This window comes from Orcinus orca, chromosome 15 (assembly GCF_937001465.1).
Source record: "Orcinus orca chromosome 15, mOrcOrc1.1, whole genome shotgun sequence".
In the NCBI taxonomy this organism is placed as follows: Eukaryota; Metazoa; Chordata; class Mammalia; order Artiodactyla; family Delphinidae; genus Orcinus; species Orcinus orca.
Window position 1 is genome coordinate 16,731,056 of NC_064573.1, and position 15,310 is coordinate 16,746,365.

Here is a 15,310-nt window from a genome sequence, read left to right on the forward strand (position 1 = left end):
CTTTGCTTAGTCTGGTTTTAAAATGTTCATTCCTTGAGCAGTGGTGGGATGTTCTTGGGAGGGCAATCTGGTTGTAAAAGCTCACCACAGAGAATCCACTTGTGGACTGTGGAATATCAGCTATGCCCCCCCTTGGGATGAAAACCACTGTGATTCATTCTCTGTGCTTCTTCCAGGCACAGCTTCAAATGCTCTGAGACAGCCATATATTTGGTTGACCATCATCCTGACTGTTGCTGTGTGCTTGCTGCCTGTTGTTGCCACACGATTCTTGTCAATGACCATTTGGCCATCAGAAAGTGATAAGGTATAGAAAAAGAAAATCTTCTCCTAACTCTGAGTGCCTCTCACAGAAATCAAAGCATTTCCCCAAAGCAGCTTTCCTGCAAAATTCTAAGCTCTTGGGAAGTTTGGTCTGAAAATTTTTTAGGACTACTCTTTTTTTTATTACAAAAATTACCAAATATCAAAGGAAAATAGTATAATGAACCCCCATATATCTATCCTCTCAATTTAGCAATTATACTATTAATATTTTGCCCTGCATACAGGTTGGGGTTTTTCTTCATTTAAAGGAAAATGAAAAGTCTTGTAGCAGGATCCTTTGAGCTACAAGTAACAGGGAGATATGGCTCAAAATGGTTCAATGATGATGTATCACCTCCACTCACATCATAACTAGGTTTCAGGCTCAGCTGATGGGCAACTTAATGTTATCAAAAAAGAACTGGGGTTTTTTCCATCTCCCCCCTCTGCTGAAAGATGGCTACAGGAGTTCCCGGCATTGCGTCCTGACATATCAATATCCAGGGGAAGATTAAAGACTGATTATGCTGTTGCTTTCCCTTAGGAGCCTGGCAACTTTTTGTTTTGCCTGGCAACTTTTTATGGAAGGGCCCAGCACTTTTCTCAGGCCTCATTAGCCAGAATTAGACCACATGCCCATTCCTGGACTAGTAGAGGGCAAGTCAAGTCGATCAGTCCTACCCCTGGGGGTGGCGTCCACATGGAGGAATGTGGCTGTAAGCAGGAGGATGGTACCTGAGTAAACTCCATTTCCATCAGAAAGGAGGAGAGAACAGCTGCTAGGTATCACTATCCTCCAGCTTTCCCTCCTCCACTGACAAGGGTGTGCAGTAGCAACCCAGAAGGAGGCTAACAGTCTTTTCTAAACCTGTATCTTTATGAAATGGAAAGAGCACTAGTTTAGGAGTGGGAATCCTGGCACCCCATTTTCTAGCTCTGAGAGCTTAGAAACGTCAGGTAACCTGCCTCCCTCCATTTCCTCCACTTTAAAGCGAGTATGGTTATGCCCGCCCCCAAATGAGGCAGGTGTGCAGCCAGTTCTTTTTAACCTTACCCCATCTCTCCTGCTTTCGTAGATTCAGAAGCACCGAAAGCGGTTAAAAGCCGAAGAGCAGTGGAAGCGGCGGCAGAATGTGTTCCGCCGGGGCGTGTCCGCACGGCGCTCGGCCTACGCTTTCTCCCACCAGCGTGGCTATGCCGACCTCATCTCCTCCGGGCGCAGCATCCGCAAGAAGCGCTATCCCCTGGATGCGGTCATCGCCGATGGGACGGCAGAATACAGGCGAACCGTGGAGAGCTGAGGCATTTGCTTCAGGTGACCTGTAGCAAAACAATCACACAAAGTAAAATGTCTTCTTTTTTTATGAGAGACTCGACTTTTTGGGGAAAAAAAAAAAATTTGTCACGAGGATGTTGAAGGCAATAACCTTTTTAACAAGCTACAATACTTGGGTTGGACTACTGCAATAGCAAAGCCAAGGAGACCTTTTGAAAAGTCGTATTCTTCAACTGTTGATGTTTTGTTTTGATTCAAAGTGAACGTTTTTAACCCCATCTCAATCTAGGACAAGAGAATTAGAAAACGTCTTATTTCAGTTCAAATGGTATTGTACTGTAAAATTACAATTAGATTTTCCTGTCTGGGATCTTCAGCACAAATTTCTCAGACGCTCCTTTTTTCCGGGAGTCCACCCTACTAACAAAGATCTTTTATTTACAATGGTAGTAACGAAAGATTCATGAATGTTCATCCCCTAGAAGCTAAGTGGTCTGATGACTTTTTCAGAGTCGATAATGGGGCTGCCTGGTTTCATGTTCTCATATTGGTTTACTAATTCAGCTCAATCAACAAAAATTACTTCACGTTTCATAAGTACAAGGTTTTGATCTGTTTCAGTTTACTACCAGGTTAAAAGAGCACATTACATACGTTTACTCTTACTATTATATATTATTTCAGACACTTCCTGTAGTACCAAGTGCATTTATTTTCTACTGTCATTAAAAAAAGATACTTAAATATTTATGGGCTTTTTAAAAAAAAAGCTTTTAAAAACTGAGGGTATCAGTGATAAATTGCAGAATATTTTGCAAAGCTTTCTTTTGAAAAGCAAACTTTTGTGCTTGCCTATATGTAAAGTATTTTATAAGGGATTTGAACAGAGACCTCACTCTTTTCTACTTGTCTTATGTCTTGAGAGAAAAGGCTGTTGGTAGCCATATTTCTAAGACTAACAGTGTATCATTTTAAAACTGAACATAACTTTAGGCAATTATGGAAACTATCCTCAAAGAGGTAAAAGTTATTTATCCAGGGGCTTTTCTCACTCTGTGTGTTTCACACACTAGTTTCCATGTTTCAGTGAAGACAGAGAAGTGTCTTCAATAATTCTGTTCTTTACCATTAGGTTGTGAATGTTCACAATATCTGTTCCTTTGAATTCCTTATGAGGAAATCACAGCATGTATATAGTTCATTGTCTAGATATGAAAAGAATATAGCTCTTTAGTCTACGGAAGTAAATTTCCGGAAGTTTACAACTTTTCTTTATCTTGTAAATTTAAAAATTGTAAGTTTTTTTGTGTAATAATTCTGTCAGTTTCAGATTTCTCTCCCGTTTTGCAAATTGTGGGAAAGGTCGACAATGCAAATGTGTCAAAGACTTACATGGTTGGGTGCAATATTAACAATTTTAAAATGCAAATTGCTTTGGATAAATTATTTCTATATTCTGTAAATCTGAGATTAATGTATATTTTTGTTTAAAAAATAAATGCTTTAGTAAAATCTTTGGAAGTACAATCTTTTAAAATATTTTTTAAGCTGAGTTTTTTATTTTAGACTGGGGCAGATGATGGAAGAATCTAGGCCTGCCTGGTTTTTAAAGGAACATAGGTGGTAAGAAGTAAGTTACTGGCAGGGTACTAAGTGTTAGGGTCAAAGTGGCTGAGAAAAGGATCAGACTACAGAGGTAGAGGGTATGGATTTATGGTTGGCAAGACCAACTGTATCCCGGGAGGGTGCATCTTAGGATATTAGGGAACAGTTTTTCCAAGTGACCTCAACTCTTTGGAGCCAGAATAAAAGCAAAGGTAAGCCTTGACCAAAAGTAGGGGCTGGGAAGTGAGTGCTGCCTTCATGTGATGTGAATGAAGCTTAGGAAAATTTTAAGACAGCTTCTAAAAGTCTTGTCAGAATCTGCTTCTAAGTTATAGCTGTAATAAAACTTCTGGTGCACGGGACTTCCCTGGTGGTACAGTGGCTAAGAATCTGCCTGCCAATGCAGGGGACACGGGTTCGAGCCCTGGTCCGGGAAGATCCCACATGCCGCAGAGCAACTAAGCCCGTGTGCCACAACTACTGAGCCTGCGCTCTAGAGCCTGCGAGCCACAACTACTGCAGCCCGCACGCCTAGAGCCTGTGCTCCACAACAAAGAGAAGCCACCGCAATGAGAAGCCCACACACCGCAACAAAGAGTAGCCTCCGCTCGCCGCAACTAGACAGAGCCCGCACATGGCAACAAAGACCCAACTCAGCCAAAAAATAAATAAATAAATTTATATATTAAAAAAAAAGGCTCATACTCTCAGACCCACCTGCACCAGGGCCCAGCACAGAAGGAGCCAACTGAAATGCACCCAGACTTTATGTAAGAGGCTTTATTGCTTACCTTAGAGTGCTGGTCCGAGGGGCAGGGGTCAGATTTAACACACATGCCTGCTGGGGTACCCTCCAAGGACAAAGGCTGGTGGATGCCATCTTTGTCTCACTCCTGCCGGCAGGGCACCATCTTTTTAGTATTTTAATCTACATTCTTTTTTTCCCCAGTCAGCACCATCTTTATGCCCTCCCTATGCTGCAATGTAGAGCACCAGCATCTCCAGAGGGGAGCTTTTACATGCATCTGGTATCCTTTTTTTTTTATGTCTGGTACCCTGGTTTTTGTGACTACAACTCAGGGGACACCCCTGATTGCCTGGCTCTGGCGGCCAGTGGGGCTTATGCTCATGGGTCCAGCAGGCCTGTAACCAACAGCAAAAGAGTTCTTAACCGACTACCATCTCCAGGGCACAGCAAGAGGCAACAGTCCGAGGAGTCTTACTATGAGAGGCCCACTAACTTATCTTCATAACTGTGGCCTGAGATTTCCAAGGAAGCACACATCTAAGTGTCTACTGTAATGCTCTCCAGCAGCCTCAGAGCGTGAGCACTCTCTTTGCGCTTTCACCCTACAGCCATCAGAGCACTACTGTCTCCCAGGGAGGAGCTCATACCTGTGTCTGGTCCCAGGTTTTACATCTGGTGCCTCAGTTTTTGTGGCTGCCACCTAGGGGATGCCCCTTAATCACCTGCCTCTGGGAGCCAGCAGGGCTTGTGTTCCTGGATCCCATGGCGTTGTTATAAATGGGGAGACAGTTCTTGGCCTGCTACCACCCCCAGGGCACAGTGAGACAGCAGACTGAAACAAACCCCAGTCATTCTGTGATAAAGGAATATTTGCTTGTCCTGGAGCTTTGGCCTGAGGGGCAGGCTTCTGGTTGGATGTAGGGACCTACTGAGATGCTCTCCTTGGACAAAAGCCAGAGGACACCATTTTTGTGCTCTCCATCTGCCCACCAGTATCTCTCAGAAAGGAGTTTGTACAGTTGTCTGGAGCCCCAATTTTTGTGACTGATACCCAGGGGGACACGTTTAGGGTATCCAGCTTTTGCAGCCAGCAGGGCTTATGCTTGCAGTCCTTCAGTACTGTATATATTTGTATATGCTGCTACCTGAGAGTCTAGCTTCCAATAAGCCTGCTAACCGAGACCCTCCTCTATGGGATACTGACAGGTCTTGCACATGCTCAACAACTGAGAGCCTCTAAAATTAAAATGGGCAGCCTGGACAATCACAAAGGTATGAGAGACAAGCAAGAGCTAGGGCAGGGCTGGATGACAAGGTTCTCCTACATGAGGCCACCCCCTCAAGATTAAGGAGAGGTGGCTGTTTTACCTCCGCATAGACACCAACACAGAGAGTCAAGGAAAATGAAGAAATAGAGGAGTATGTTCCAAATGAAATAAGATAAAATCTCGGAAAAAGAATTAATGTAATGCAGATAAGTAATTTACCTCATAAAGGGCTCAAAACAAAGATCATAAAGATGCTTACCAAGCTCAGGAAGGGAATGGATGAACACAGTGAAATCTTTGACAAAGAGATAGAAGGTATAAGAAAGTATCAAATAGAAGTCACAGAGCTGGTGGTTGGGGGGTGGGATGAACTGGGAGACTGGGATTGACATACAGACACTACTATATAGAAAACAGATAACTAATGAGAACCTACTGTATAGCACAGGGAACTTTACTCAATGCTCTGTGGTGACCTAAATGGGAAGGAAATCTAAAAAAGAGTGGATATGTGTATGTGTATAACTGATTCACTTTGCTGTACAGAAAGAACTAACACAACATAGTAAATCAACTATACTCCAATTAAAAAAAAAGTCACAGAGCTGAAGAAACAATGATCAAACTGAAAAGTACACTACTGGGGTTCAACAGTAAACTAGATGAAGCAGAAGAAAGGACAAGTGGGCAGTGGACTTCACCTAATCAGAGAAACAAAAAGAAAAATGAAAAAAAGTGAAGATAGCTTAAAGGACTTACGGGACAACATCAAATGGACCAACATTTGCATTAAAGGGGTCACAGAAATAGGAGAAAGGAGAAGACTCATTTGAAGAAACAACAGTTGAAAACTTCCCTAACCTGGGGAAGGAAACAGACACCTAGGTGCAAGAGGAACAGATAGTTTCAAATAAGAACTCAAAGAGACCCACACCAAGACATATTATAATTAAAATGTCAAAAGTTAAAGACAAGGAGAGAATCTTAAAAGCATGAAGAGGAAAACAACTTTTTATGTACAAAGAATCCCCCCTAAGACTATCATGAGATTTTTGAGCAGAAGTTCTGCAGGCAATATAGGGAGTGGCATGATATATTCAAAGTGATTAAAGAAAAAAAACTTTGAACAAAAGAACACTGTATCTGGCAAAGTTGTCATTCAGAACTGAAGAGATAAAGAGTTTTCCAGACAAGCTAAAACTAAAGGAGTTCATCAACACTAGACCAGCCTTACAAGAAATGTTAAAAGGACTTCTATAAGCTGAAAGGAAACTGTGCTAATCAGTAACAGGAAAACATGAAAGTCTCACTGGTAAAGGTAAATATATAGTAAAATTCAGAATAATCTAATGTTATAAAGGTGGTACATTAATCACTTATAAAGCTAGTATGAAAGTTATGTAAAGGCCAACTAGCCCGAGGCAGGGGAACGCAATCAGACTCACAGGTTGCATCAGACGGAAACTTTCCAGACCACCCAGTTCCAGAAACTGACCTGGAGACATTCCGGACCACCCAGTTCCAGGAACTGACCTGGGGACTTTCCACCCGGCCCAGCCTTCCCGCTTTTGAGGGGCGGGACTAATGGTCCCAAGACTGATGCAACCAGCACCGGATATTGCCACGATACCCGAAGAGACCACCAAATAAGGAATAACCTGCTCCCTCCCAGATTCACCACACCCCTTTCCCTTCTTCCCCTATAAATTCTGCCTAAACCCTCACCCGGATGCGACTTCTCTGGCCCCTTTCTCTCGGACCAGTGAACCTCGCCCGGGAGCGTTCCCAAATAAAGCTTGTTTAAGCTCTCCTCCGTTTCTTGGTGCTGTTCCTTACAAGTTAAAGGACAAAAGTAGTAAAAAATGTAACTATAATAATTTGCTAAGGCATACACAAAATAAAAAGATGTAAATTGTGACGTCAAAAACATAAAAGAGGAAGCAGAAAATAAAAATATAGAGCTGTAGGATGCATTCAAACTTTTAAGTTGTTAGCACTTTAAAATAAACTGCTATAAATATAAGTTGTTACATGTAAGTCACAGAAAAAAACCCATAGTAGATACACAAAAGACAGAGATAAAGGAATCTAAGCATACCACTACAGGAAAGCATCAAATCAGAAAGGAAGAGAAGAAAGGAACAGAAGAACAATAAAACAGCCAGGAAACAAGTAACAAGATGGCAATAAGTACATACCTATATATAATTACTTTAAATGTAAAAGAACTAAATTCTCTAATCAAAAGACATAGAGTGGCTGAATGGATTAAAAAGAAAAAAGATCCATCTACGCTGCCTACAAGAGACTCACTTCAGATGTAAAGGCACACAGACTGAAAGTGAAAGGATAGGAAAAATATATTCCATGCAAATGAAAACCAAAACAAGCTGGGGTGGCTATACTTATATCAGATAATATAGAGTTTAAAATAGTCTGTAATAAGAGATAAAGAAGATCATTACATAGGTACAATGGGGTCAATCTAACAAGAGGATATAACATTTGTAAATATTTATGAACACAACATAAGAGCACCTAAGTGTATACAGCAAATATCAACAGACCTGATGAGAGAAATAAAAAGCAATACAATAACATTAGGTGACTGTAATACCACAGTTTCACGAATGGATAGATCATCCAGACAGGAAATCAATAAGGAAACACTGGTTTTAAACATGTTAAAGCAAATGGACATAACAGATATATACAGAACATTCCATCCAAAAGTAACAGAATACACATTCTTCTCAAGTGCACATGAAACATTCTCCAGGGTTGATCATTTGTTAGGCCACAAAACAAGTCTTAATAAATTTAAGACTGAAGTCATACCAAGCATCTTTTCTGACCACAATGGTATAAAACTAGAAATCAATCAGAAGAATAAAACTGGAAAAATCACAAATATATGAATATTAAATAACATACTACTGAACAACCAATGAATCAAAGAAGTAATCAAAAGAGAAATTTTAAAATACCTTGAAACAAACGAAAATGGAATACAACACACCAAAACCCATAAGATGTGCCAAAAGCAGTTTGAAGAGGGAAGTTCATAGCAATAAATGCCTTCTTCAAGAAACAAGAAAAATCCCAAGGATTTTACACCACCTCAAGGAACTAGAAAAAGAAGAATAAAGCCCAAAGTTAGTAGAAGGAAGAAAATAACAATGAGCAGAATGGAAATAACTGCTCTAAAGACCAAAAAAAAAAAAAAAAAAAAAAAAAAGATTTTAGAAAAGATCAATGAAACTAAAAACTGGTTTTTCAAAAAGATAACAAAATTGACAAACTGTTAGTGAAACTCACCAGAGAGAGAGAGAGAGAGAGCTCAAATAAATAAAATCTGAAATGAAAGAGGAGAAATTACAACTGATACCATAGAAATACAAAGGATCCTAAGAGATTACTATGAACAATTATATATCAACAAATTGGACAACCCAGAAGAAATGGAAAATGTCCTAGAAACATATAATCTAACAGGATGAATCATGAAGAAACAGAAAATCTGAACAGACCAAATACTAGTAAGGAGATTGAATTAGTAATTAAAAACCTCCCAAGAAAAAAAGTCTAGGGCCAGATGGCTTCATGGGTGAATTCTACAAAACATTAAAAGAATTAATACCAATCCTTCTCAAACTCTTCCAAAAACCAGAAGAGGAAGGAACACTTCCAAACTCATTTTATGAGGCCTGTATTACCCTGATACCAAACCAGAAAAGGATGCCACAAGAAAAGGAAATTACAGGCCAATATCCCTGATGAACATATATGAAAAAAACCTCAATAAAATATAGGCAAACAGAATTCAACAATACATTAAAAGGATCATGCACCATGATCAAGTGGGATTTATTCTAGGGATGCAAGGATGGTTCAACATCCACAAATCAATCACTGTGATACAGTACAGTAACAAAATGAAGGATGAAAATCACATGATCATCTCAATAGATGCAGAAAAAGCACCTGACAAAATTCAACATCCATTTATGATAAAAACTGGGTATAGTGGGTATAGAGATATTATGTTGAGGTATACATACCTCAACATAATAAGGGCCTTATATGATAAGCCCACAGCTAACATACTCAATGGTGAAAAGCTGAAAGCTTTTTTTCTTCTAATATCAGGAACAAGCTAAGGATGCTACTCTTACCACTTTTATTAAACATGGATTTAGAAGTCCTAGCCAGAGTAATCAGGTAAGAAAAAGAAAAGGCATCCAAATCAGAAAGAAAGAAGTGAAACTCAATATTTGCCAATGACATGATATTATAGAAAACTTTAGACTCCACCAAAAAACTGTTAAAACTAATAAAACAGTACAGTTGCAGCATACAATATCAATACAGTTGACACTTGAACAACAGAAGTTTGAACTGCATGGATCCACTTACACATTACTTTTTCTCAATAAATACACACTACAGTACCACACAATCTTGGTGGTTGAATCTGTGGATGCGGAGTGCCAGCTATAAAGTTATATGCAGATTTTTGACTGTGTGTGTGTGTGTGTGGGGAGTCAGTGCCCCAAACCCCACGATGTTCAAGGGTCAATTATATATAAAAACCTACTGGGTTTCTATACACTAATAACACAAGAGCAAAAAAAAAAAAAAGGAGGTGAAAGGCCTGTACAATGAAAACTGTAAGACACTGATGAAAGAAACTGAAGATGACACAAATAAATGCATAGATATTCCATGCTCATGTACTGCAAAAATTAATGTTTTAAAAATGTCAATACTACCAAAAGCAATCTACAGATTCAATGCAATCCCTATCAAAATTCCAATAGCATTTTTCACAGAAATACAATAAATAATCCTAAAATTTGTAAAGACCCACAAAAGACTCTGAGTAGCCAAAGCCATCTTGAGAAGGAAGAACAAATCTGGACTCATCACACTCCCTTATTTCAAACAATATTACAAGTTATAGTAATCAAAACAGCACAGTATTGGCATTAAAGAGACACATCAATCAATGGAACAGAATAGAGAGCCCAGAAATAGACCCATGCATATATAGTCAATTAATTTACAACAAATAAGCCAAGAATATAAAATGCAGAAAGGACAGTCTCTTCAATAAATGGTGCTGCATGCAAAAGAATGAAACTGGACCATTCTCTTACACCATACACAAAAATTAACTCAAAATGGACCAAATGTTTGAACATAAGACCTGAAATAAGTGGTAAGTTCCTTGATATCAGTCTTGGCGATAATTTTTTGCATTTGACATGAAAAGCAAAGGCAATAAAAGCAGAAATAAACAAGTGGGACTACGTCAAATTAAAAAGCTGCACAGCAAAGGACATCACTGAATGGGAGAAAATATTTGCAAATCATTTTTCTTATATGGGGTTAATATACAAAATATATAAAGAATGCATACAACTTAATAGCAAAAAAACAAACAGTACAACTAAAAAATAAACATTTTTCCAAAGAAGACATATAGATGGCCAACAGACACATGAAAAGGTACTCACATCACTAATTATCAGGAAAATGTAAGTCAAAGCCACAATGAGATATCACCTCACACCTGTCAGAATGGCTATTATCAAAAAGACAACAGGGCTTCCCTGGTGGCGCAGTGGTTGAGAGTCCGCCTGCTGATGCAGGGGACACGGGTTTGTGCCCTGGTCCGGGAAGATCCCACATGCTGCAGAGAGGCTGGGCCCGTGAGCCACGGCCGCTGAGCCTGCGCGTCCGGAGCCTGTGCTCCGCAGCGGGAGAGACCACAGCAGTGAGAGGCCTGCGTACCGCAAAAACGAAAACAAAAACAAAAAAAACAAACCAAAAAAGACAACAAATAACAAGTGTTGGTGAGGATGTGGAGAAAATGATCACCTGTGCACTGCTGGTGGGAATATAAATTGGTGCAGCCACGATGGAAAACTATGGAGGTTCCTCAAAAATAAAAATAGAACTACCACACAATCCAGCAATTCTACTTGTGTATTCATCCAAAGTAAATGAAAATACTGTGTCAAAATGATATCTGCACCCCCATGTTCACAGCAGCATTATTTACAATAGCCAAGATATGGAAACAAACTAAGCATCCATCAATGGATGAAAGAATGAAGAAAATGTGGAATATATATACAACTGTTGTATTATTATTCGGCCATGAAAAAATAAATAAAATTTCATCATTTGCAACAACATGGATGGACCTTGAGGGCATACTAAGTGAAATAAGCCAAAGAAAGACAAATACTATATGGTCTCACTTTATATGTGGAATCTAAAAAACAAAACAATAAAAAACAAACAAACAAAAACAAAACCAAAAAACTCCTTTGCTCATGGATACAAAAAAACTGGTGGCAGATTGGGAGGTGGGAAAAATAGGTCAAGGGGGTAAAAAAACACAAACTTCCAGTTATAAAATAAATAAGTCATGAGAATGTAATGTGCAGCATGGTGACTCTAGCTAATAACACTGTATTGTACATTTGAAAGTTGCTAAGAGTCTTTTTTTTTAATTTAATTTTCTTTTCTCTCTCTCTCAAATCTCGCCCGTGAGGCATGCAGGATCTTAGTTCCCTGACCAGGGATCGAACCCATGCCCCCTGCATTGGGAATAATGGACTCTTAACCACTGGACCACCAGGGAAGTCCTGAGACTAAGTTTTAAAAGTTCTCAACCCAAGAAAATAAAATTGTAACTATGTATGCTGAAGGATGTTAACTAGACTTACTGTGGTGATCATTTCACAATATATACAAATATCAACTCATTATGTTTGAATATTACATGTCAATTATATCAATTAAATTTTAAAAAAATTTAGAAAGGGATGAAATGATAATACACGCTACATAGTGGGTGAACCCTGAAAACATGCTAAGTAAAAGAAGCCAGATTCACAAGGTTACATATTTATGATTCCTTTTATGTGAAATACCCAGAATAGGTAAATCCATAGAGACAGCTGATTGGTGACTGCCAGGGGCTGGGAACAGGAGGGTACAGGGAACAAATGCTAAATGGGTGTATTAGTCAGAGTTCTCCAGAGAAATAGTACTAACTGGTGTTTAAGGAATTGGCTGACACCATTGTGAGGGTTGGCAAGTTTCAAATGTGCGAAGTAAGAGGTTGGCAGGCTGAAATTCCAATAAGGGTTGATTTTGTGGTTTTGAGTCCAAAGGCTGGAAACTGAGCTGAGTTTTTATGCTGCAGACTGGAGGCCAAATTCCTTCTTCCTTGGGGAACCTCAGACTTTTATCTTAAGGCCTTCAACTAATTAGATGAGACCCACTCACATTACAAAGAGTATTCTGCTTTATTCACAGTCTACTGATTTAAATGTTAATAACACCTTCATAGCAACATCTAGATTTGTGTGTGACCAAACAGTTGGGCACCACAGCCTACCCAAGTTGACACATAAAATTAACCATCACAATGGGAATGGGCAGTGAATTAGTCCATCAGCAGCATCTATCAGAGGCATCATTACTTCTTCATATTTATATGGCGAGAAGACCTTTAAACTGATCCTAAGTAAGCACTAAAACCTTGAAGGCTAAGGTGGTTTTAGCTTTGTTATTGTTTTGTATAAAAAGAAAATCAGTTTTTCTAGTATTCTTTCAGTTGATGTGAAATTCATGTACATAAAAGTAACCATTTTAAAGTGTACACTCATAATATTGTGTAAGGGGATATATGTATAGCTGATTCACTTTGCTGTACAGCAGAAACTAACACAACAATGTAAAGCAACTACACTCCAATAAAAATTTTAAAAAATTAAATTAAAAAACAATGTTGGGCTTCCCTGGTGGCGCAGTGGTTGAGAGTCCGCCTGCCGATGCAGGGGACACGGGTTCGTGCCCCGGTCCGGGAAGAACCCACATGCCGTGGAGCGGCTGGGCCCGTTGAGCCATGGCCACTAAGCCTGCGCGTCCGGAGCCTGTGCTCCGCAACGGGAGAGGCCACAACAGTGAGAGGCCCGTGTACAGCAAAAAATAAATAAATAAAAAACAATGTTGTGTAACCACCACATCTATCAAGTTCCAAAACATTTTCATTACCACAAAAGAAAAGCCCATACCCATTGTGATGGTTAATTTTAATGTGTCAACTTGGGTTGACAGATGGCAGAGAGAAAATTAGGTTACTGACATAGTTGAACTGCTAGTAGTACCTCCAGACTACTTCCATATGAGAAAAATAAATCCTTACTTGCTTAAGCTGTGTTAGGTTTTCTGCTACTTATGGCTGAAAGCAATTCTAAATGATACAACGGAAGAAATAACAGCAAATCCAAAAAAGGAAGAAGTTTAAAGGGGGAGAATAATTTGAATACAACTAGACAAAAAAAAATAATAAATTAGATACATAAAAATTGTGAGAAAGGAAAAATGTATTACTTTTGAAGGTAATATGGTGGTATTCTTGGAAAACACAGTAGAGTCAACTAAAAAACTATGATAGTTAGAATTCAGCAAGATAATGGGAACAAAACAAATATAAAGATAACTTTCATTTATACCAAAAACAAACAGAAGATATAATGGGGAAAAGATGGTACAGTTGACCCTCGAACAAGGTCGGGGTTAGGGGGGCTGACTCCCTGCACAGTTGAAAATCTGCACATAACTTTACAGTTGGGCATCCATATCTGCAGTTCTACATCCATGGATTCAACTAACCATGGACTGTGTAGTACTGCAGTACTTATTGGAAAAAAAAATCCACAAAGTGGCCCTGTGTAGTTCAAATCTGTGTTGTTCAAGGGTCAACTATGTTTACAATTGCAACAAAAATGATAAAATACTGAGGAATAAACTTTACAACTAAGACCTCTATGAACAAAGCTTTAAAACAGTAGTGAATTCAAAAGAATAGTTAAGCAAATAAAAGGCATGTCATGTTCCTGGATAAGACATAATACCATAAAGAGTTGAGTCTCACTAATATATAAATGGCATATGATCCCTATAAAAATGCCAACAGTTTTCTTTAATACACAGACTGATTCTAAAGTTCATGTGAAAAGATTAATAAGAGCCAGAAAACTAACAGAGAAAGCAATGAGGGGAGACTACCGCTACCAGACATTAAATGTAATTTTAAAACTGATTTAAACAGTGTGATTCTGATGCTTGATTACACATTCCATGGAACAGATCAGAAGATCCAGAAATAGCCCCAAACATATGTAGAGATTTACTACACATAAAGGTGGTATCAAAGATCAGTGTGGGGGGGGGGGGTGTGCTTCACTGGTAGCACAGTGGTTAAGAATCCGCCTGCCAATGCAGGGGACACGGGTTCAAGCCCTGGTCCGGGAAGATCCCACATGCTGCAGAGCAACTAAGCCCGTGTGCCACAACTACTGAGCCTGTGTTCTAGAGCCCATGAGCCACAACTACTGAAGCCCATGCACCTAGAGCCCATGCTCCTCAACAAGAGAGGCCACCACAATGAGAAGTCCGCACACTGCAATGAAGAGTTGCCCCTGCTCGCCACAATTAGAGAAAGCCTGTGCGCAGCTACGAAGACCCAATGCAGCCGGAAAAAAAAAAAATCAGTGGGGGAAAGACAGGCTTTTTAATTAATGGTGTTGGAACAACAGGAAAACAAACTGAATACCTTACACTGTAGTAGAATAAACTGCTAATAAATAAAAGATTTGAAAGTAAAAATACTCATAAAAGTACTAGAAGAAAAACATCAGAAAATTCAAATACAGACTTGGAGTAAAGAAAGCATTTCTAATTAAGACTAGGGAATTACCTGGCGGTTCAGTGGTTAGGACTCAGTGCTTTCACTGCCAAGGGCCCGGTTCAATCCCTGCTGAGGGAACTAAAATCCCACATGCCGCACAGCACAGCCAGGAAAAAAAAGGGCACTGGGGCTAAAAACACAAAGCTTCAAAGGAAAGGCTAATAAGTTCAAATACATAAATGTAAAAGCCTTCCTTATTGCAAAAAACAAAAAAACAAAGATAAATGGTAGGGACTTCCCTGGTGGCACAGTGGTTAAGAATCCACCTGCCAATGCAGGGGACACACGTTCAAGCCCTGGTCCAGGAAGATCTCACACACCGTAGAGCAACT

At 39.4% G+C, this 15,310-nt stretch overlaps 1 protein-coding gene and 1 long non-coding RNA gene across 3 annotated transcripts in view; one reads left to right on the top strand and one right to left on the bottom strand.

Annotated features, from left to right (window-relative positions):
- ATP8B1 (ATPase phospholipid transporting 8B1) overlaps positions 1-3,096 on the top strand; it is a 113,042-nt gene extending 109,946 nt beyond the window's left edge. For both annotated transcript variants that reach the window (XM_004268044.4, XM_033424909.2), the window contains exons 27-28: positions 177-307; positions 1,383-3,096. In XM_004268044.4, coding sequence (XP_004268092.1) covers positions 177-307; positions 1,383-1,607 — 356 coding nt within the window. In that variant the 3' untranslated portion in view covers positions 1,608-3,096. The remainder of the gene's footprint in view (positions 1-176; positions 308-1,382) is intronic.
- Positions 1-15,310, bottom strand: part of LOC117200750 (uncharacterized) — a 52,205-nt gene that overhangs the window by 2,804 nt on the left and 34,091 nt on the right. Inside the window, exon 3 of the long non-coding RNA XR_007471914.1 lies at positions 1,361-1,626. This is a non-coding gene — a long non-coding RNA (uncharacterized LOC117200750). The remainder of the gene's footprint in view (positions 1-1,360; positions 1,627-15,310) is intronic.